Source organism: Gambusia affinis, linkage group LG02, assembly GCF_019740435.1.
Source record: "Gambusia affinis linkage group LG02, SWU_Gaff_1.0, whole genome shotgun sequence".
Taxonomy (NCBI): Eukaryota; Metazoa; Chordata; class Actinopteri; order Cyprinodontiformes; family Poeciliidae; genus Gambusia; species Gambusia affinis.
Genome location: NC_057869.1, coordinates 10,877,751 through 10,899,548, shown reverse-complemented (window position 1 = coordinate 10,899,548; position 21,798 = coordinate 10,877,751). Strand labels below are relative to the sequence as shown.

The 21,798-nt window shown below is 36.0% G+C and overlaps 1 protein-coding gene across 1 annotated transcript; it reads left to right on the top strand.

Moving 5' to 3' along the window:
* Nucleotides 1-1,139: 1,139 nt before the first annotated feature.
* On the top strand, nt 1,140-20,928 carry spata17 (spermatogenesis associated 17). The gene is made up of 7 exons (XM_044135528.1): nt 1,140-1,246; nt 2,840-2,929; nt 3,988-4,069; nt 5,459-5,509; nt 9,016-9,119; nt 16,439-16,562; nt 20,281-20,928. Exons 1-7 carry the CDS (start codon nt 1,179-1,181, stop codon nt 20,548-20,550), a joined length of 789 nt encoding a protein of 262 aa, XP_043991463.1. The 5' UTR covers nt 1,140-1,178; the 3' UTR covers nt 20,551-20,928.
* The last annotated feature ends 870 nt before the right edge of the window (nt 20,929-21,798 follow it).

The window sequence follows — 21,798 nt, the reverse complement described above, 5'->3', positions numbered from 1 at the left end:
TAACTCTACACCGATGTCTGCTTACTTCTTTTCACCTGCACAGCAGCCAGCAAATTGGCTTCAGAAAACGACAGAGACACAGAGAAAAACTTCAAACAAGGTTTTTGTCAGAGACTTAGGTATGTGGGTGCACAGACATGAGAAAGCATTGAAGTAGACACACTTATTCACTCTCAGTATTTGTCATTTCCCTGTCTTCAAGGAGTAATCTATAATGCTGATATACCTCTGACCAACAGGCAGACAGGTGTCTTTCCTAAGAGAGATACAAAACTACACAGTGACTTACAGACAGACAGAGACAGAGAGACACACACACACACATACTGCTTTGGTGATCACTGTGACAGCGGAATATGACTGAAGAGAAGTGGAATAAAGATGAGAGGAAATAGGGAAGGGGGAGCAGGGAGACATAAATTGATAACTTTTGATAAAGGTTGATAACGTCAAGAAAAGATGGAAATAGATGGAAGAGCAGATGGAAGGAAGAGCTTTGGCGACTGGCAGATCAATACAAACATCTACAATCTGCATCTAGAGAGTAACCATTTTTAAATGACTTCCTAGCATGCCTGCTCTTATAATTTAAATACTTTTTAAAAGCTATATGTAATAAATTCAATAGATCTGAGTATGTTATTTTTAATAACCGTTGGTTTTCTTATGTTGTAATTGGTCTTACTCTACAGTCTCATAATATATATACATTTATAAATATATAAATGTTGAACAATAAATGATGTGTCTGTCCTATTCTACTCTAATAAAATGACATTTCTTTATTTTTTCTGAAATTTTGAAATCAGTTTTACTTTTGGAAATACTGACTTTGAGTGAGGCTATTAGTATTATCCAGTTATCTAGTATCTATTCATAACATCAAAAATGAAACAGTATTTGGTTTGGTCATTCTTTGTAACAAAACTACTTTAATTAAAAAGACAAAAACAAAAAAAAAGTCAGTTCCTAAGATTAAAACAGACGCTCAAATTACTAAACATATTGCATGTAAACGTTTTAAATTAAACGTGTTAATGACATATAACATAAGAGGCGTGGGTCATTGGACGCTATGAAGCATTTATTTGTTTTACAAGTTTTTCCTACGAGTCCTGAACGCCTCTTCGGAACAGAGCTCTCGTTGCCAGGACAACAAGTAAACTGTCTGTGTGGCAATGGCTGATCTTCTAAAACTGAAACAACAAGTAGAGGAATTCAAAAGTGAATACTACAACAGAAACAGGTTCGTGATATGTATTTCCATATGTCTATATTGCGTATATTGTATATGTGCTTGTCGCAGAACTTTAAGTTTTTGGCAATAACGAATTAGCTTAACTGACATAAACTTTTTTGTTATCGAAATTTAGTGTCAGGTTAACAGCAATGACATTAAGTTTTGAGACAATATCACCGTCATCATTTTAGAAATGATGACGGTGAATGTCGTAGCGATTGATTGTCTACAGAGTTTTTGTTTGTTTGTTTATTTGTTTTTCCGGATGCAGGAAAACCGATAGCATTCCCCCCCCCCGTCACATAATTAACAAAGAGGAACGTACAAGTTAAAGGGTACATTGTGATTTTTATTTCCTAAAATATGATTTGGTATGTTGTTGGTTTTTGGCTGTTTGAGAAATCTAACAAAAATAGATTTAGTGAAATGTTCAATTTAGTTCTGAACACGCTATGTTTTCATCACTCGCCACAAATGTAATTTTAGGTATTTGTTTTGACTAAAATATCAGATTGTATTGAGTATGAGTGTATCTAACACCAACTCTAAAATATATTTGCACATGTGGTCTATTAAAAATTATCTACATTGTCAGTTCCACATCGTGACAATCTAAAGTGATTCTTAGACTCCAAAACACAAAGAAGCAAATGATGTTGTGTCCCAGTTTTGGCAGCTAAATGCACTGTGTAGAATCATAAAGTTTAAAGAGAGCATCTAAATTAAAAATGTGGTTATTTGTTCAGAAGCACACAGCACATATTTTCAAAATTTTGATATATATTAATGTAAGTTTTAAAACTTTTTTAGTAATCTAAGCCTTACTTTAAAATTTAGTTATTTTCAAAATACAGGCAGGCTCGAAATATGTCACATTTATCACAAATTTAAATTTAAAGTAAACTTTTAATTTGACTGACATTGTACTGGAAGTAGTTTTTACAATTTTTTCTTGCATGTTTAAAGCACATTGAAATCATAACACATTTTGATGTACAATTCATAACAACAGACACCAATAATGCTTTGGAGGCCTGGGAATCATGGAGTGATGGTTACAATTACTTTATTGAATTGCAACACTCACATTGGTGAGGATTAGAAACAATGACTGAAGGATTTTAGTGAGACATTTTTATCCAAACCGTGGGAAATATCTTTAAAATAAATTGTTTTACATTCATTTAAATTCATGTGTTTTAAACAACATTTTGTTGTGGTGTGGTGGGATTCTTTCCTGAATGCTGGACTGAAATGTCACAAATTATATGTTTAAATAACTCCATCACAATTCCTATCAAAACCTGCTTTTAATTATAGCAGAAAAGAAAATGTATATATTTCTAAAAATGTGTTTGATTTTCTATGATATTTCCTGACATAGTTGGAGAATCAAAGCAAAATAGTTGTGAGCAGTTTGAATGTTTAATAGTATTTAATCGTTAGGAAGAGTACACATTTAGTTAATCTGCATCTGTTTCTTTCTTACTGTGAATAGCATCTGCTTGGGGTATGCATTACATTATTTATGCAGAGCTACTGTTACATAATCTAACTCTAGAGCTTACAATGGTTTCATTCCGGGCCTTTGTGCTTTAGGGAAGCCGAGGTGAACAGAAAGAAGGAGACCCAGGCTGCCATCCGAATTCAGTGCTGGTTCCGAGCCTGCAGGGTGCGGACATACATCAGGTAGTTCTGCAGATCTTGCATGTTATGAGTGTTTGATTTAAATACAACTAAATTAACCTAACATTGTTATATTTGAAATTAAAAAAAACAAACAATCAAATACACAAACGCACAGCAGCAGAAAGAGCCTTAATTGTCTTTTTTTCTCTCTCTCTCTCTGAAGGCTGTAAAATATCGAGGCACAGCTTTAAGAGTTGAGTTCAAGGGAAACCCTGATATTAGCTCACTCACATAATTATCCCCCTTCTAGAGCTGTGCAAATGGCCTCAAGGAATAAATGTAGCTCGTTTAACACACAGAGAAATATCTCTACCTTCATGCTTCCTCCGATGCTGTGACCCTAGCACCATTCTGCAGGGTCAGCAGACAAACTTCCAGACAGTAGGTTAATTCAGATTACTTTAGTTAATTGATCAATGCGTTAAGTGGATAATTAGCAACAATTTTAGCTGCCTAAGTGCAACTCCGGGGTTGTGCTATCCCCACTATAAGCATTGATTTTCTGGGCATATAAATGGCCTTTTGGAAATTGATGGCCTCGTTGGAGGCAGAGAATCGCAGTGGACTTGCATTTAGAGTATGTTTGAAGATGAATACAAATGTGCACCACTGACTAAAGGGGGTGAAAGGCTCATCTGGCGTGATTGAAAAGCCTGAAAGCGCAGAGGCCTTCCATGTTCGTGTGTCTTTCTGAGAGCCTACTTGAGAGTATAATGTTTTCCTGACCTTTCCAGGCCTTTTGTTGGCTAATGCCATTTGCACGTTATTCTTAAATAAAGGTACATTTATTTCAGGGTATTTTTCAAAATTTGATCAACTACATTCTTCTGGGTAGATCTGAATATTTACCTTATTTTTTATTAGAAGTTTCTGCTTAGGCTAGCTTTTTGTTTTAACTGAGATGAAAAATTTCTGACTGTAAACTAACCTGTTTGTGATTAAAGTAATAAAATCTTTTATTTTTATTATCTCAGAATAATATCCATTTCAAAGTTTTGCCTTTTCAGCATGTACAAATATACCCAGCTAGTTCTCTCCCTAATATGATCTTATTACAGACATCTGAACAAGAAAGCAATCATCATACAGAAGGCATGGCGCGGCTTTGCAGCAAGGGCACATGTCAGACAAATGGTGAAGGTAAGTTAGAGCCCGGAATAGCAATAGATATATTGATTATGATATGATAGCATGCATTAGAATTCAATTGCCATATTTCTAAGTCTCTGCCTCTGACCTTAAGAAATATAATTCACTCGTTACACATGTGGGAATTAACACTTAGCAAATGTGATGAATTACGATAAGGAATTCCATCATATCATAATTTCTGGGATTCTTATAGAAGGAGTTTAGTGACAAATAGAAATGAGGGGAGAGTTGTGCACATGATGATTGTGTATGTGTGTGCTTTAATAAAACAAGGCCCCATTTTCAGCATATTGCCTCCAACTGCTTCTTAATTGAACAGATTGTTGATACCGGATCCAATACCCAGCGCTCTCACGTATAATTTTCCCCTGGATTGAGTTTTGTAAATGTATCACAACAAGCTATTTATCATGCCTGTAAATTGACTGTTTGCTAAAGCATAACTGCCAGTTGCCGTTTGGGAGGCGTTCAAGAATTGGAAAGGAGGGGGCGCAAAGGGGTGTTAAAATAAACAGTGAAGGATGTGTCACACACACATATGGGCTAAAATGAGGCTGTTTGGTCTCATTTAAAAACAGACGAGTGCTAATTTGAATCACTCAAAATTGCCACGGTGCACTGTTTTGAATTAGCCCAGAGATATTCCACGCTTCACCTCCTCTTTTGGTCTCCGTCTGTCTTTCTCTGTCTCTGGGACCTTATCGTGTGTAATGTGACTTGTGCAAAGCTTCTTCACAAAACATCAAGCTGAATTTACAATCTCCTTTCAAGTCTTTGTGTTCTTCCCTCTTCCTGTCTATCCCTTCTTCTTCGTCGTTATTGAAAAAGACGTGTTGAAATATGAATCTCTTTTATGGCCGACTCTCTAGTTTGCTTCTGAAATGTGCCCCCAGTGGTCGGCTGGCACGTTCAGTCTGTGACGGCTTGTTGAGTGCGTTGCTGAGTATCCTCTGGCCCTTTGTTAGTCTCTTCTGTGGCAGGGCTGTCATTGATTATGAAATCCAGAGGAGAGCGTTTGGCCGTCATACATCTCCATTAGTGCGCTGCTTGACTACCATAGATTTTCTTGGCCCTTGTCTGTGTTAGTATATTAAGAGAGTACCGTCCTCCCCTTGATACAAAGGCCCACTAAACACTTTCTCTCTCCCCTTCTCATGCATCTCCCTCACCTTTTCTCACTGCTCTCTTATTTTTTGCTTTCTTTTCTTCTCCATTCCTACACCTCTTCCTCCACCCTCCCCCTTTACTGTGGCCCTATCTGTGCCGTCTCTGTGCAATGTATTATGTATAAAGAGCTCTTTATCTTTGATGCCTGCTGTGGACAGATCAGAGGGCCGGGAGACAAGATGTAACGGCATCTTTCCTTTGTGTTCACAGGCGGCATATTTTACCATGAAGATGAATTTCTACAACGACATGGCGGTCAGGGTAAATATCATGATAGTGTCTTGTATTAGCAAATTCAGTGTCTTGCTGTGGGGACACTCTGTTGCTTAGTGTCCGCTGTGAATTGGAGTCCCCATGAATAGCAATCTCTAACACTTATTACCAATTCTACTGCAAAACCGAAACTCTTCATTTTTACAATATCCTACTATTTGAAACATTAACTTCAATGCTGCGTTTTAGTTTACATGGGATTTATCATAAGAAGGTTGATTAGATTTATGGGGAAATTTACATTAGAAAAAGAGAATAGAAATAATATCATATTGTATTTCATTCACATACAGTGCAATAAAAAATGTACTTTCCCGCTTATCAATTGAGTCTTCTTTAGATTTATTTTTAACACACATGAATCCCAATCCCAGTGTTCTGAGGTCGACTTTCCCCTCATGTACCTCCTGGTTTCTGTCTTTTTCCTGAGTTCCCGTAAGTTAGTTTACATGATTAAATTCTTCTACTTTATGATGATTTCTATGCCTTCCTCAATTCATGACACCCTGAAGCATGTCTGAAACTGGCAATCAGTCCTTTATGTCGCTGGGAATGAGGATTGGCCCACTTTTCTTTGACTAATTGTTTAAATTCAGCCACTTTAGATGGTTTAGGAGTATAAACGACCTGTTTAAACTCTTGTCACAACAAATCAATTATTTTCAAGTATGTAAGGCTGCTCCCAAACCCCCTTTTTCTTAATAGCTTTGACGAAATAACTGAGGTTTTAAAAATAGATATAACAAATGCAGGTTTTAGCTTCTTTTTTTTTTTCCTGGAATAATTGCATATAATTTTCACAACAAATGTCACTAAAAATCATTTTTATGAAGATAACATTTTTTTATTAGGCTTTAAACTTTATGCAAATATCAACATCACATGTAGTAGATATTTTTCAAAAATTATTAGTTGTCTGGACTGGGGGCAAAAATTGTTCTTTTGATTTTAAAGATTTCAGACTGTAAGTGTAACCTTAGTGCAAAGTTACATTTACACCTGTCAAGACCAAGTGTATATTTTTGATAAGTCAATATAGGCAGTTCATATAGATCATAGTTTGATTCTTAGAATTGTGTAGGCAAACTAATTCTCCGCCATTTTTATAGCACCATAGCCTTTATTTTAACAAATTCTCTCTTTTTTCCCTGAGAGCAGTTTCTACATTTTATGTCATAAATCACAGCAATGTAACCCTGACTGATGCTTGGCAGTTTTACGAACAGACACTTTTTGTTTTTACAGTTATATATTCTTTATTTTTAGAGCAAAGTCTCATTCCCCTTCCTCCATAAAACTGGTTGAAAATTGGAGAAACAGAAAGGAAAAAAAATAGGTAAAGGAAAAAGAGTAATGGTGCAGATGGGCAAAGACAAAATATGTTTTTGAATGCTTTCATTTTGTTTGAAATGAAAACTCCTTGTACTCTTTACAACTGTAGTAAATATATGTCATTATAGAAAAACATGCCCCAGTATTAAAAGTTAGGGCCAATGTCAGCCTGTGCAGCAAAGCACATGCTTCTAAAGTTAAAGGAGAGGGCTCTTTATTAACTATTAAATACATTTTATATCCTATGATATTTCTCTAACTTCCAGATTTATGGTTTTGTGGTTAAAAAAGCAGATGATTTAATCCCCACATGAGCCCTGTAAAGTTTATTCTATGTTTATCTGTGATTTAAGAGGTAGAGTTTCTACCACCCACAATTCCTGAAACAAGTCTTATGCCTTGCAATATTACAGATGTAGAGTTAAAAAATTACAATTCTAAAAACTTTTGGAGATGTATAATGCAAAGACCAAACTTTTACATGTCTGGCACATGTGACTGGCCACACCAAAGTTAGGAACAAGTCTCTCCAGGGGCATTTTGAGCTATTTACAAATTTTGAAAGTGTGGATTCTAAGCATTCTAATGATGTCAAACACATAGAAATCAAAAGATGAAGAAGATAAGACAATTTGAATGTTGATAAGAAAAGAGCTCACAACATTTAAGAGATGCACCCAAACCTGATCAGCTACCAGGGGGTGTCAACAAAGGCTCTTCATTTAATCCCACCGGCCAGCGTTCACTGACAACAAGTATGAGCAGAAAGGTGTGCAGCCAAAAGTGAGCTTTTAGAAGTTTTCTGCTTTTGTCCCATTTTTCAATAAGGCTATGAGCTTCTGTATTGTGAGAGAACAATGAAACATCTGTTATCTGCCATTCAAACACAGTATGCTATTCAACTTTGAGTTTCCCCCAAAACTCCAAATGCCTCAGATTTACTCTGAAAACGAGCAAAATTCAAACACTAAATTTAGCATCTTAAAACCTCCAAAACTGGTATTTACACTTGGGAGGTTTCCTTCATGATTATAATATATTTTGCAAAAGAAAAATAAATAAATAAATATCCCTATTGTTTCAGCAATTTATCTTTCTTTCATTTTGTGGTCCGGCGACTTATTCCTATTTTTCTTGTGGTCTGTCACAAAGATAAAATGTTTTTTTCAATCATAAGACTTCAGACAAATGCAACCTTCTAAGAAAAAAACAAAACAAAACAATAATTTTGATGTATTTATATAACCACAAGAAAGATCATGACACAATTGAGTCAAAGTGTAAAACTTTCTTATTAAAGGAAATTAACCCTTTTTCACTTATTCCTCTGTGTCTGAACAGACAGAGGAATAAAACAGGCCTCTTAGGATCACATTGTGATGTTTCCTTTAAATCAATGTTGACTCAGTTCTTTTATTTCTAATCTCCCCTTGTTTTCATCACGTTGTGTTGAATAACAGAAGATAATGTATTAAGGCCATAATAGAAACTAGTGTTTACATGCTGCACCTCGTATTTGTATTAGATTCAACAGCATTGATTTTACTAGTCAACAGAGGTCAGCAAAGAACTTGTGGTGCCAATTACTTTATTTAAAATTATCTATTGACTGGCAGATCAATGCTAATTCTCATTTTGCTCTTTGTTGTTTTCCCACAGCCTCCACTCCTCCTTCTCCTCTTCCTTCTCATAGCATAATTATTCTTTTACCTGCCATTGTTTTAATCTCCTAATTAGTCTGAAGGACATCCACCCATTGCTTTAAAATGGTCGGCTAGTGTGTGTGGGTGGATGTGCTAGCTAATATGCCGCCTACTCTGTCCGTTGTGGGTTGAAATGGTTAAAATTACGGAGATGTGTTAGTTGTCTGACACATCTCCTTGAAAAGCCTGTTTGTCACTGTCTTGTAGGATAAAATGCTGCATGTGATTTATATAAAAACTATCACAGCACAAAATACATGAAAGTAATGGGACAGTCCTGACACTCCTCAGCAGATAATGTTTTGTAGAGAACTTATTATCTTTTGTACAGGGCAGGTGTCTTAGCATTAGATTATTTCAAAAGACAAAAAGAGTTTCTTCTGTACTTTGTCATCTATTCTCTATTCTGTCATTATTCGTGGTGTAAAGTTTTGAGAAATTTCTGTGTAATTTTTACAGATTCAGAAAACATGGAGAGGATTCTACTACAGGACGTACATTCATTACTTTTATGCTCGGAAAAGGTATCTGCAGCAAATTCTCATGAAGAATGAGCTTCTCAGGTAAGAAGAAAATTAAACAGATTTGACTTTTTACTATATACATTATGTATATAACCTACAAAAGATCACTTTTCTTTCTTACCTCCCTGCCTCTCTAACCCCTCAAGAAAAAAAAAAAAAGAATTAGTGCTTCTAATTTACAAAATCTGTAAATTTGTAAATTTACAAAATCTGTGCTTTATGCTTGTACCCACATGGTCCATAATATGAGTGTCTTGCAGTGTTGGAAATACTTTTAAAACTCAAATTTCAAATGCATATGGGACAAAGATAAAATCAGCACTTTCAAAATGTAGAAAAATATATGCGACGAACCAAAACGTAGATGTGTACTACTATGTACACGTAATAAAGACAAGTTTAACTTATGAGGAATAATACAGCAGAATGCTGTAGCTGAAAGACTAAAATTGAGCTAAGCAGAAAGGAAAAGTGAAGAAATATGAGAAACCAAGATGTAGAAATAGAGTAGAAAATAGAGGCTGAGAAATGATTTCTTTAAAGTGCTCCGGGCTAAGGGACAAAGAAGTGAACAAGTGAAGAAATTAAAAATTAACCTCTGATTTGAACCGCTGCCTGTACATTAATAAAACATGCTCTGCTTTAGGGCTTAGTGCTAAAGAAACACCATCTTTTATTTTCAAAAAAAAAAAAAAACTATCATGTTTAGCTAATAGCCACATTTTTAATGCTGCTAATTCATCTCAACAGAAAATATCTCTAGGCTTCTGCTAAAATTAAATGTAAATTTGTTACAATGCTTCTTGGATCACTGCCTTTCCTCAGGACTCCACCTGCATTTCACCTTACATCCTTCCTCTTTAACCTTTTTTAGACTAGGACTACATTATTAAAGCTTATACTCTGCTATACTATATTGCATCATACTGCATGGAGTTTATGAGAAGATTTAAATGTTCCATTTTTGGTCTAGTGACTGCATTATAAATGTATGACATTCTGTTGCTTTTGTACAAGCGCAGAAATAGACTCTGCTACACCCTTGATGTGCTCAGGGTGTTACATTCTCCTTTGCTTCAGATAATCACATGTTTATGCAGTGCGACTGAGGTCAGGATCAATTAACACTGCTCCGTAATTCATTGAAAATATCCGCCCTGTGTTAGGTATTTAGTCCTTGAATCGCTCATGACCTGATCGCTTACCCCACAAAGTTCTGCTGCTTAATCCACCAACATGTTTTTTCCTCCACTACCTGTCTGTCTGTCCAGTTCACTGAACACATTATTGAGTCCTGGATTAATGGTGTCCATTCAGCGAATGTTGTTGTAGCAGTAATACAGTTGTATGTCTCTTGCTAAACTGCTTTCTGTCCTTTCACACTCATAGTCTCTATTTCAGTCTCTTTCTCTAATGACAGATCACCCCAGCACAAAAACCATCTGTGCCATTTCATTAGGTACAGCTACCAACTAATCCCTGCCACTTACACCATCCTCTTCGATACACGACTCCCTTCATCTCTAACTTTCGCTTCTCTCCTTGCTCCTCTCTATCTTAATCTATTTAGCTCTATATCTTCCCTCTCTCTGCCACAGGTTCACTGTGTCCATCTTCATTCATCCTTTCTCTCCTATTGCATACCCTAATGAAGTCAGGACCCCAGCGAAGTCCCCTCTCTGCCTCAGATTTCCTTGATACCCCAACAATTTATCACTTTGTCAGGGTGACACTTAAAGTTCCCCGGCTTTATTAAGGGCATGCAGTGGGACGATGGGGCCAATTAGGAAAGCAGAACAACCATGCTTTGCATATTTACTAAATGTCTTGGTGTTGCCGTTGCCACCACTAACATGCCCTGTTGACTACGTGAATTATTCCTCTATCTTCTATAACAGCTGGGTAATTATTACTGCCACAATCAGATAAATAATTTTTGCTGTGATGCTGCAACACTGTAGTTAAACCTTTTAACTTATCCTTAAAAGTGCCAAATTGGAGGACTGAGAAGAATTTGTGGATTGCCACTGGGCTGAGCTGTACTATTTCTTTTCTATAAGCTACATTGCTCCCTTTTCTCTCCACACTTTCTTCTTTATGTCTTTCTTTAGTCAAGTTTTCTTCATTCCTCTCTCTCTCTTGTGTCCCTTCCAAGGACATTCATGAAAGGGGAGCTGCTATGGTGGAGATAGAGCAGGCCTGCCCTGCGATCACTCTCCACTTCTGTGCGCCTGCATTTCTTTGCTGTTCTTTCCTTCTGATCCATTCTGGATACAGTTAAGTTCACTCTTTCAGTTTGATTGTATTTGTATGTTCTCCCTCTTGCTCTATATTTGTGTTTGTGAGAATAAAACTATAGGAAGAATAAGTTAGATACATTCAGAGTGTTCCTTTTTGCTTTAGCAATACTAATTGGGACATATTTATTTTAGCTTAGGCCTGTCACGATAGCAAATTTTGCTGAGCGATTAATTGTCTCAAAAACTATTACGATAGATGATAATATTGTTTGAAGACCTTTGTACACTGATTTAATGGAAATGGCATAATGCATGCTATGTCCTGCCAAAAATAGAGACACTTTATTTTCAAAAGAACATTTAACACTGGAACTGATAAACAAAATAAACAAAATAACCAAAAACAAAAATAAAATGGATTCTCAGTCCTCCATCAACAAAAAAATGTACTTGATTAAAAACACCAAAGTGGAAATAAATACTGGTTTCAACAAAAAGAGTGCAGATTATGAAGTATGTATATTAGATTGCCCTTCAGTAATCATTAGATTTAAATAGAGAAGATGGGCACATCGACTACCTGATGCAATAGTTCACACTATCAATCAATCAATCAAATTTTATTTGTATAGCACATTTCAGCAGCAAGGCATTTCAAAATGCTTTACATATTGTTTTTGATGTCCAAAGAAAAAAACTTGATCAATTTATTAAAAAAGATGACAGAAAAACCCAATGAATTAGTTTTTACACTTCATAGAACTTCTAGAATAAGAATAGACAAACAGTTATCCATTATTTATTAATCATTACAGAATATGTGACTCACACTGTGGTAGTATAGTAAACAACAACCCTTCAGTTAATATTTCCATCTCCAATCAGTGACCTTTGTAACAGAAAATATATGAAGTCAGCGGAAGCGACGTAAAAGTCCACTCTGGAACGGCGCTAGCGTTGTAAGTAGCAAGTTTAGTTTTTTAACCGTCAGTTTTAACGCCGTAAGTTTACTTACGGAACCGTTAAACGGTTTCAGAAAGCCTTTTGTTGTCTCGCGCCAGTTTTCTATGATTTACATTCAAGACTGTTTAAAATGAGTCATTTTGTTAACAGTCAATTGGTGGTTCAGTGGAAGGAACATTAACGAGTTAACCTTTTCAGATCATTAATCGCATGTATTTGCGCATTAATGCTGACGGTCCTGAAATATATATTTTAAAGTAGGTTTTTCTTTATCAGGTTATCATTTAATAAATTATAGGTTATATCACTATGACTGCAGGATCTATGCACCTTTTCGCACTAAATTTTTTAGTTTAAAGCTGATAGAAAGATTAACAGTTTTAATACAACGCATTAATTAATGCGTTGTAGTACTACAACGCATTAATTAGTTAACTGGACTAACTAACTAGAGTTAGCTAGTCCAGTTAACTAATTTTAAGTCCAGTTAAAATTAGTTAACTGGACTTGTAGCCATTATTTTGTGCCCATTGTTGGACACCACACGGCACCTAGAATTTCTGTCGGCTAAAGTGTGGTCTCAGGTTTTGAAACAATCGACCGACAATCGGCCGACAGCTCTAAGATCGTGTAGTGTGCGCTGGACATTACACTAAGGGAATGAGGAAGGGAGGGTCAGTGGAGAGCACCGGAGTTGAGCCTTTTTTCATTCAGTGTCATCAACAGAAAGAGAAAAGGGCTGGAAGAGACGATAATGGCGATAATTAAAATGATGTCGATAGTTTTAATTTATCGTATAATTAATTGATTTATCGTTTATCGTGACAGGCCTATTTTAGCTATTGTTTGCCTCAGTACTCTGCTCATTTTAAGTACTTTAACTGATTAGTTAATGTAATCAATCAGTAAGTTAAGCAGAAAAACTGTTACAGGTTGCTGAAAAATGACTCAAGTTGTGACACCAAATTTGTCTATAAAGTCGTATGTACACTCTTTGCCAACTATTGAATCATTCAATTGGAACAATTAAATCATCCAATCAGGTCAAGGCTTACGTAGCTTATTAGCTTCTCTCTTCTCTGTCTGGATGACTAAAAATGTAGCCTGCTATCCCCTGGATCCTCACTCTCTGATATTCCATCAGTCCTTGAACCCCTGTTGTGAACCATAAAGTAAATTATTGATGAAATACTGAGAAAGGTAGCTCTCCAATATTACACATTTAAATACGTTAAAGGTCCAGGGCAGAAGTGTCAGCAAGGGTTTCCAGTTATTGGAAAATAGTTATACTATATTACCATGTGTGTTCAGCAGTTCAGCAGCCACAATGTGAAGTCAAAGTGCTCTGCCTCATCTTCTGCGGCCTGGTCTGAGCAATGTTTGTTTCTTGCTAACTGTAATGTGTTATGAGTTCTTAAAATTATTAACTTGACTGTAATTCATGTCATATGCCAATTTGTCATTGGAAAATAATTTTTAATTAGGCCTCAGATACACTACGGTACTCCATAGGATAGATCCTTCCTCCATTTTTGAAAGAAAGTCTGTTCAATTAAAAAAAAGCTCTAATATATCCCCTAAAACAATGTTGCTAAAATCTCTCTTCTTTTTTTGTTTTTAACCAAAAATTGGAGGTCTAACTGGAGCAAAAAATCTTCTTTATTGTCAAATATCTAGGTTAGTGTGGACATGGCCTTGCAAGGCGACTTATTATATGCAGTGTCTTTCAGACCCTAGTGCCATTTAATAGCCTTACAATTGGGCTCTGTCTCTTTAAGAAGCTGCTACTCTTTCCGACGCCCCGCCTTCAGGATGTCATCACAACAATGCTAATCCATTATGCTGTTTGCAACCGCTGATAGGAGGGTTGAACTGAGAAATAGTTCACATGATAAGCTCAGCCGAATCAGTTCCACCAGGTGTCTACTGCTGTATAAATAGGCAGAGCTTCATTACAACAAACTTTAAATCACCCCCGAATGGCCACCATGGTAGATCAAAGCAACAATCCAGGTATCTTTGTTGTGAGGAAATAACATTATAACATGATGTAAAGCCCCCCAAAAAGTGATTCTACATGTTGCCCCCACTTGTAAGTGTTCACTCAGACTCTAAATTCTCAAGATATTTATCTGGCATTTTTGGTAAATAAACTCATTCTACAAAACACAAAAAATTTAACATCATTGTACCAAAAATCCCAACAGACACAGAGATGTTCTTCCTCTACGCCCTGATTAATTTCAGCTTATTTTCTCTTAAAAGGATAATTTGCATCTGAACTTCATATCTAATAAAGGAGACAAACATATCTACTTTATGATTGACACACCAGTCAAATGCACTACATTGAATTTTTTAGTTTAAAGCTGATAGAAAGATTAACAGTTTTAATCTTTAATCTTTTAATTGTAGATTTAAATGTCGGAACCCTACATTTAAATCTACAATTCGATTTGTTGATGTTGGTACATGTTTATGTATGAGAGACGACAGAAAAGTCAATGTGCATTTTTATATTTTTCACATAATTTCAATTTAACTTATTCTAAAATACACACATTTCCAAACACACACAGGAAGAGGACACGTGCCGAACAGGGCTAATGAGGGTTGTATGTTGTGGTGGCTGGTTGGGTCGACACAGATCGAGGTGCCTTCAGCCGTTACAAATCTGTTTGGCTTTTGTCCACTACACAGCAATTAATAACACCAGGACTGGGGGCAGGAAAACAAAGGTCACCTATTCAGCCAGACCAAGACAAACACAAATTCACTCCATCACAAATTTGTGTGTGCTTCCAAAGTCTTTAAAAAAATTCGCATGTACACTAAACCACACTGGCAAATTTGTGACATATACACACAAAATATCACACACTTAAGACAGTTTTACCTACGAACTCTCAAAACAGAAACATGCACACCTAATAATACAGGTTGTGGCTCTGCGAGGCATAAATATAAAGATATACAATCATGCACCAGGCGGTTTGTGAATGAGATTCTTACAGTAAACACCAACTTTATATTTTACATTAACAGGTAATATTCCTGTTAGCTTGGTAGACAAATAGAGGCCAGCAACCTCAATATTTACACTTTTCATACAACCCCCCCACACTTTATCAAATAGCTATGCTTAATATTATAAACATACACATTCAGATTTGCTCCTTTTCTTATTACACACAAGCACACACTGAGCTCTGGATATTTCATTTATTTTGTAATTTAATCTGGTTCTCTGGAAGGAATGAGAATGCAAAGGCAATGGGACCGCATTGTAATTCCCTTTTAAATGTCAGCTGCCGCAGAATGTGTTAACCTCACATTACAGAAACACTTTGAATATCCGGATTCCGGTGTGGAGACTTGTAATTGAAAACAGAAGTTGGATAGGGCGAGAAAAAGAAGGGATCGGAAACGAAAAACAAAAGGATGCAGGATTGTTGATGAGCTCTGGCTAAACTCTTATTGGTATTACACCAGCGGAAATAGATTGGTTTTACTCTTAGCTTTGTGGGCGTCTCTTCAAATTATCATGGCGTATGTGTTTTAGTAATTGTTTCCAATTCCCCTTTTAAGTTATTACCCCTTTGTAACAATAAGGCTGCGTGATTGTGGAATGAAATAGCTGTGTATGGGGTTTTAATGCATCCCATTTAGCCAGCTTCGCTAAACAGATGTTACGGACAGACCTGTCCTGGCTACTGTGATGAAATATATCCATCATCCTCCCACTTATAGCCTCTCATGCTTTCAGTTTGCTTTTTTCTCTCCGCAGAGCCTCATTTCCTTGTTTTTCTCCCACTGCACCATTGCCTTTTCATGTCTGTCCCAGTGTGATTAGGCAGTTTTTTTATTACTCTGAAGGACACTTCAGGGAATTGTCAGGCTGTGCTTGTAATACATACTAACACCTGCACAAATGCTGTTTAATTGGGTTGACATTGTCTACAAATTGTCTAAAACTCATGATGATGTCCTAACTTGTTGTGAAAAAAGTGTTTAACACTTAGAAATTTTGATATTAATTTAGAGAATTCATTCATTTACATTAACTGTGAAGGCAGTAGTTATAATTTTGAATGGCAATACCTTTAAAATAAAATATGACTGTTGATTTATGTGGCTGTTTTGTGCTCCATGTAGGAAAGAGTTGGATGAGATTGAGAAAGCACAGACGAGAGAGAAGGAATATCTAGAGGCTACAAAAGAGCAAAAAATGAAAGCTTACCAAGCTTATCGATTGCACCACCTCATCAGCACAAAACAGGTTGGTATTTAATAAAAATAAATAAATACAACTGTTTTGCTATGATGTAATAAACTTGCATTAACCAGACCAATATTTAGTGGAAAACTAATACTGTCTTATGATTTCTTCCTATTAACATTTATTTGTCTTGACAAACATGAGAAAGTATTTACATTTTTCTATTATTACTCATATATTAGTCCCAATACATATGGATTAATAATTTAATTTTCACATTTTCTTTACTCACAAAAATTGTATAACACTTTATGTAAAATTTATTTTGTCATATCTATGCAGTTTTATAAAAAATGAAATCAGCAGTGTGTACATTACATGTGCATTAGAATTGAAAACTATATTTATGTTGCATTTAACCTCACATTACAGATTGTTGCAATCTGACATACCCGTTTTAAGTCTTTAAAAATTCCCACATTTATGCTTCAATTTGACAACAAACTTTTAACCGAGGCTGCAGCAGTAGATGAAGATACATGTCACACTGAACACATATCACCAAAGAATTTTATTTTTCTACTTAAAATAAAAGTGAATACAATGTTTCATTATGATTCTCTGAAGAAAAATCTAGGCAATAAGCATCCCTATTTACATATGCCAACACATATACCTGTACAGCTTATTGTGCTTGGACCGACAAAAACTGAGATAAGCTCTCCAGACAGGGCGGTCATCTGGAGGCAGGCCACACAGAGAATTTCTTTTTTCTTTTATTTCCTTTTTTTTCCATTTTTTCAACAGAAGAGGGCTGTGTGGAGTTAAGTTGAGTGTGCGCACATGGGTCCTCATGGCTCTTCTGATGTGCTGAGTGGAGTATTTTAGTTCTTCCCCTGATACAGGTGCATAGGAGTGTGTGTGTGTGTGTGTGGCATCCACAAATCTCTGTGACTCCCTACTGGGATCATAATGAAGACAAAGCACACTGGTCACTGTTGATTCAGCACCACTCCTCTCAATTTTTCTGTCTTCTTTTACCTTTTCATCTCATACTGTCATCTTCTGATTGGTTTCAAAAGCCTTCTTATCAAAGACATGACTTTTGTACATTGCTAGCTGGAATAATTTCAATTTGATTAGTCAGAGATGTTTACCAATGTGTGTTTTCTTTTTCTTATCTGAATAAACTAATGATTTTTTAAAAACAAGCAATAAAGAGAGTATAGTAGAGTTTATCTTCTCTTCCTGTCCTCTGTCTTTTTAATATATATTTTTGTCTTCCTCTCTCTGCCTCTGCATATGGCAGGGGTATCTTTCCCATAGTAGTTCTGACCTTGTCAGCTGTGAATAGATGGCTCTCCACCACAGTTCATCCTTCCTCAATTCTCGGACCCAAGCCCACACACACACAATGAACCCACACTCTCATACGAATACTCAGACACGGCTTACCAAAAGGCCCTAAGTCCCTCTGACAAAGACAGAGATGCAGTGTTCCCGGGGTCAACATCATTGTTCTTCTCGTGGCTGGCTTGGTACTTTTGGGGTTTTGTGTTTGTGCTTCTGTGTGTGTGTCTATGAGAAAGAGAGTGTGTTTGAGTTACCAACAAACTCTAAAGAACATAAGTTTGTCTCTGTACTAATATATTTAGACTTTCATGAACTGGCATCATGTTGCTGTCCTATTGAGTGTGTGAGCATAGAAACAGTCCTTTGGATTAAAATTCCTGCCTTGCTGCTGATGACCCAGGCTGGAAACATTTCTGATGAGTGCCAATTACCACCTCATGTAATCTTTACTACACTGTACTAAACTCTCAAATTAGCCGAAAAGATTATTTGTATTAATAGTTTAGCAAAGTATTGTGTGCAACAGTGAACTCTTCTTTGTGTACAAAATTACAGAAAATTTGTTATATTATTTGGATTTTACAGACTGATAAATCTTCTAATTTAAAATAAAACACTCCTGTGGGAGATGCAACATATGTGTAGCAACTAAGAGGTAGTGGATCAAAAGTAGCATTAGAATTACATTTCAGTGAGTTGAGCTAATGTAACGTGTAATTTATTTCTTGTTTTTGCATTTACTGTTGTAAATATATATTTATTGGAGCCTAGATCTGTCTAGTAGGTATGAATTACGACTAGATTCAGTCAGATAATTTGTCTTTTTTTCCTTATTAATTTAGTTGTGTGTTACACCAAAGTGTGGACTCATATGAACTGTATGGTGGAGAAATGGGTTGCTGCTTTGCCACAAGACAGTCCTGAGTTTGAATCTTGACAAGGTCTTTCTGCCTGGAGTTGGCATGTTTTCTTTTGTCCTCAGGTCTAGGTGTGTGTGTGCGTGTGCGTGTGTGTGTGTGTGTGGGTTGCGGGCTGTCCAGTGTGTGTCAGCCTGTAATAGACTAGCGTCCAGAGATAGGGACCAGCTCCCAGCAGGTATAAACAGTAGACAGAACCATAAATGAAACAAATATCTCTTTATCCCAAGATGGAGAACGTGGAATTCTCCTTCTATTACTGACTTCTACATATCTAAGGAGTATTATTATGGAGTGCCCCATCAAATTAACCTATTAAAAATAAAGCATTAGTTTCAATTTGGTGGCATTTTAAAGATAAGAACAGACTTGTTTTAAATTCACCAATTTCCTGTTACAGCTCATTGAATAGCTAGTTAAATCAAAAATTGTATTAGCAGTGAAATATTATAGAATTAACTAGTTGGTCAATGTTAAAAAAAGAGCGAGGTTTTACTTGATGTAACAATTTCCCACTTCTGACTTATTCCCTTCTGTCTCTGTTGTCTCAGTCTTAAAGTAGCTTAAATAGCAAAGAGTGTTATTAGCATATAGAGTAGATACAGAGTCGTCCGACTTGAAGCTTTGGTCTCTTAATTAACAGACAGGCAAAAGGACCACTGTGATTTGAATAATTATTACTGAGACTGTCGGTGCCTTATCTCTTCCAATTTTAGAAGCAATAAGACAAAGTTTTGTTTGTGTTTAAATACTTTTGCTGCACAGCTACAAAGATTTCAGTGTTTGTTTGACAGTTTGTGTAAATTTTCTTTCTGTTCTTCCATGCATTGTTGCTCTTGTTCAATGAAGAAATGATGGGTGGAAGGATAGAGAAATGTTTTCCTAATGGAGCTGAGACTGAAATTGTAGCTGTTTATTTCACAATTACTGGACTTTGTTGGCACAGTCCAGACAAAGAATATGTCTCAAAAAAATTTCAAGGAAATTCAGAGGAAACATGTAGTGACCAGCAGGAAAAAAATATATATGTCATTCGGTGTTACTGTTGAAAACTAGAACTGTGGCATGGTTAAGAGACCATATGCCAACTCAAGTCCAACAAGTCCAACCCTGATATTGTCACATACAAAAGAAACTTTATAATGACATCATTTTCCAATGTCTAAAAACCATAAAAGCACCATCAATAAGGACCCTGGCTAAATTTAATTTAAGTTATTCAAAATATTTCTTTGGTATTTATAAAAATTATTGCTGTTATTTTAACATAACACATCTTTATTGTTTTGTGGCAATACCTTAAGATGTTAAATCATGTGACTTGCTGAGCAGTAAAAACATTGTCAAAAGTAAGACTTACTTAAAATTCCCACATTAAAATAGTTAAATCTTAACATGTACAACTGTTACCACTGCAAAATAATTATTCCTGTAGCCTCCATCGCTGGTTTTCTCTCTACTTCTCTTAAGTCGTGGGCTAAAATTTCTTTTTGTTTCTCTTCTTTTAGGTCCCTGGGGTATTTAACTCTCCTTACAGGCAGGACCCTGAGGAGATGGAGCTGCTGCTGAGGCAGGTCAGGTATCAGGTCCCTACCAGCAGGGTCCGCCGAGATTCAGGTTGTCTCAGGGGCCGTTGTGACTCAATGGGACTTAGTTTCTCTGGGCCTCCTGAATCCCAAAGTATTTCCACCAAAACCCGGGAGTTGAGGACCAGACTACCTCCTATTGGCAGCAAGAAGGGAAAGGCAAAAATAACCCAAACTGTCCATAACAGATGAGGCAGATAATGGATTAAAGCAATATGACTGAGGTGAAAAAAAAAAAAAAACTGAAAAAAAGTGCAATAGTAAAATTCTTGTGTTCGAGTGATGACAAAATAAAAGACAATGTGACAGCAGCTTTAAAGCCCAGCTGGATCAGAGGCTCCTGGAAGAACACCTTTGCCTCAATAAAGGGATCACAGGGAGAAGAATCAGCAATATCTGTTCTCCATGCGACTTATGCAAAAATCTTAAAATTACAATATTACACCTCAGACAGGTGAGACTTCCATGACTCACACTTTTTGTGATTTATAATGAATCATCTGATCTTTCATTTTATTTTTATGTGTACTAGTTCACTTTTAATCTGAGTAAACACATATTTAAACCATACCTTTTTAGTGTTTCTATGACATCAAGTAGGACTTTTGAAATAAACTGGAAGCTAGTGGAGGTAATCTCTTCAGTCACTGAAAGAGTTTGCAAAATATACAGCTATTAGGTCTTGAGCAATTATTCATATCCACCCCTCTTCATACCCCCTCTCTTTCAGGTAAATCGGGAAGCTTTCCAACACAAAAACGGACTTGCTTGTGAAAATTTTACTTTTGGTAAACATAAAGTTCTCATGTAATTTACTTAAGCTGAAACATACAAATCAGAAGATAAGGCTAATACTGAATAGAACACAAATTCTTTAAACTATGACAAACAAATGGTAAAGTTATTTACGACAGCTGCGTTCAGACTCAGCATATACTCTCCAGAATGGTACTTGAGGGTAAATAATTTATTTTCTTATGTTTATTGTTTCATAGTTTTGAGAACTACTACATAACCAGTACTAATAAACTGCAAAGTACTTATTAAGCCATTCAGACGAAATTCAACATAAAAATATTTTAGACAAATCTTGAGTTCATCTTGACTTGCGTATTCCCAGTATATTGGAATAATATGTCACATACAAGCTAGTACTTAATATAACAACAGTAGTACAAGTGTAACAAAATGAGTTAAAGTTTTTTTTGGATCAAACTACTTCATGTATTATAAGGTGAAACAATATGCAATAAACGAGGTAAAGTCAGATTTACTAGCTTATTAGTTGCGCCATTAAAAGATCATGACACCAAGATACATTGTGTGTACATAATCATAGGTGTTTGTCTTCTATTCCCTATGTGTGCTTTGTTTGTTTGCATTAGAGTTTGTTCTCAGGGCAGGAAGTCCCTCTTTTCTTTCATTTGCACTTTCCCCTTT

Bases quoted from the DNA above. Each gene is read 5' to 3' on its own strand.
- spata17 (XM_044135528.1), top strand. From the start codon at position 1,179: ATGGCTGATCTTCTAAAACTGAAACAACAAGTAGAGGAATTCAAAAGT. The intron at 1,247-2,839 runs GTTCGTGATATG...TTTGTGCTTTAG, and splicing joins GAATACTACAACAGAAACAG to GGAAGCCGAGGTGAACAGAA. The intron at 4,070-5,458 runs GTAAGTTAGAGC...TTGTGTTCACAG, and splicing joins ATGTCAGACAAATGGTGAAG to GCGGCATATTTTACCATGAA.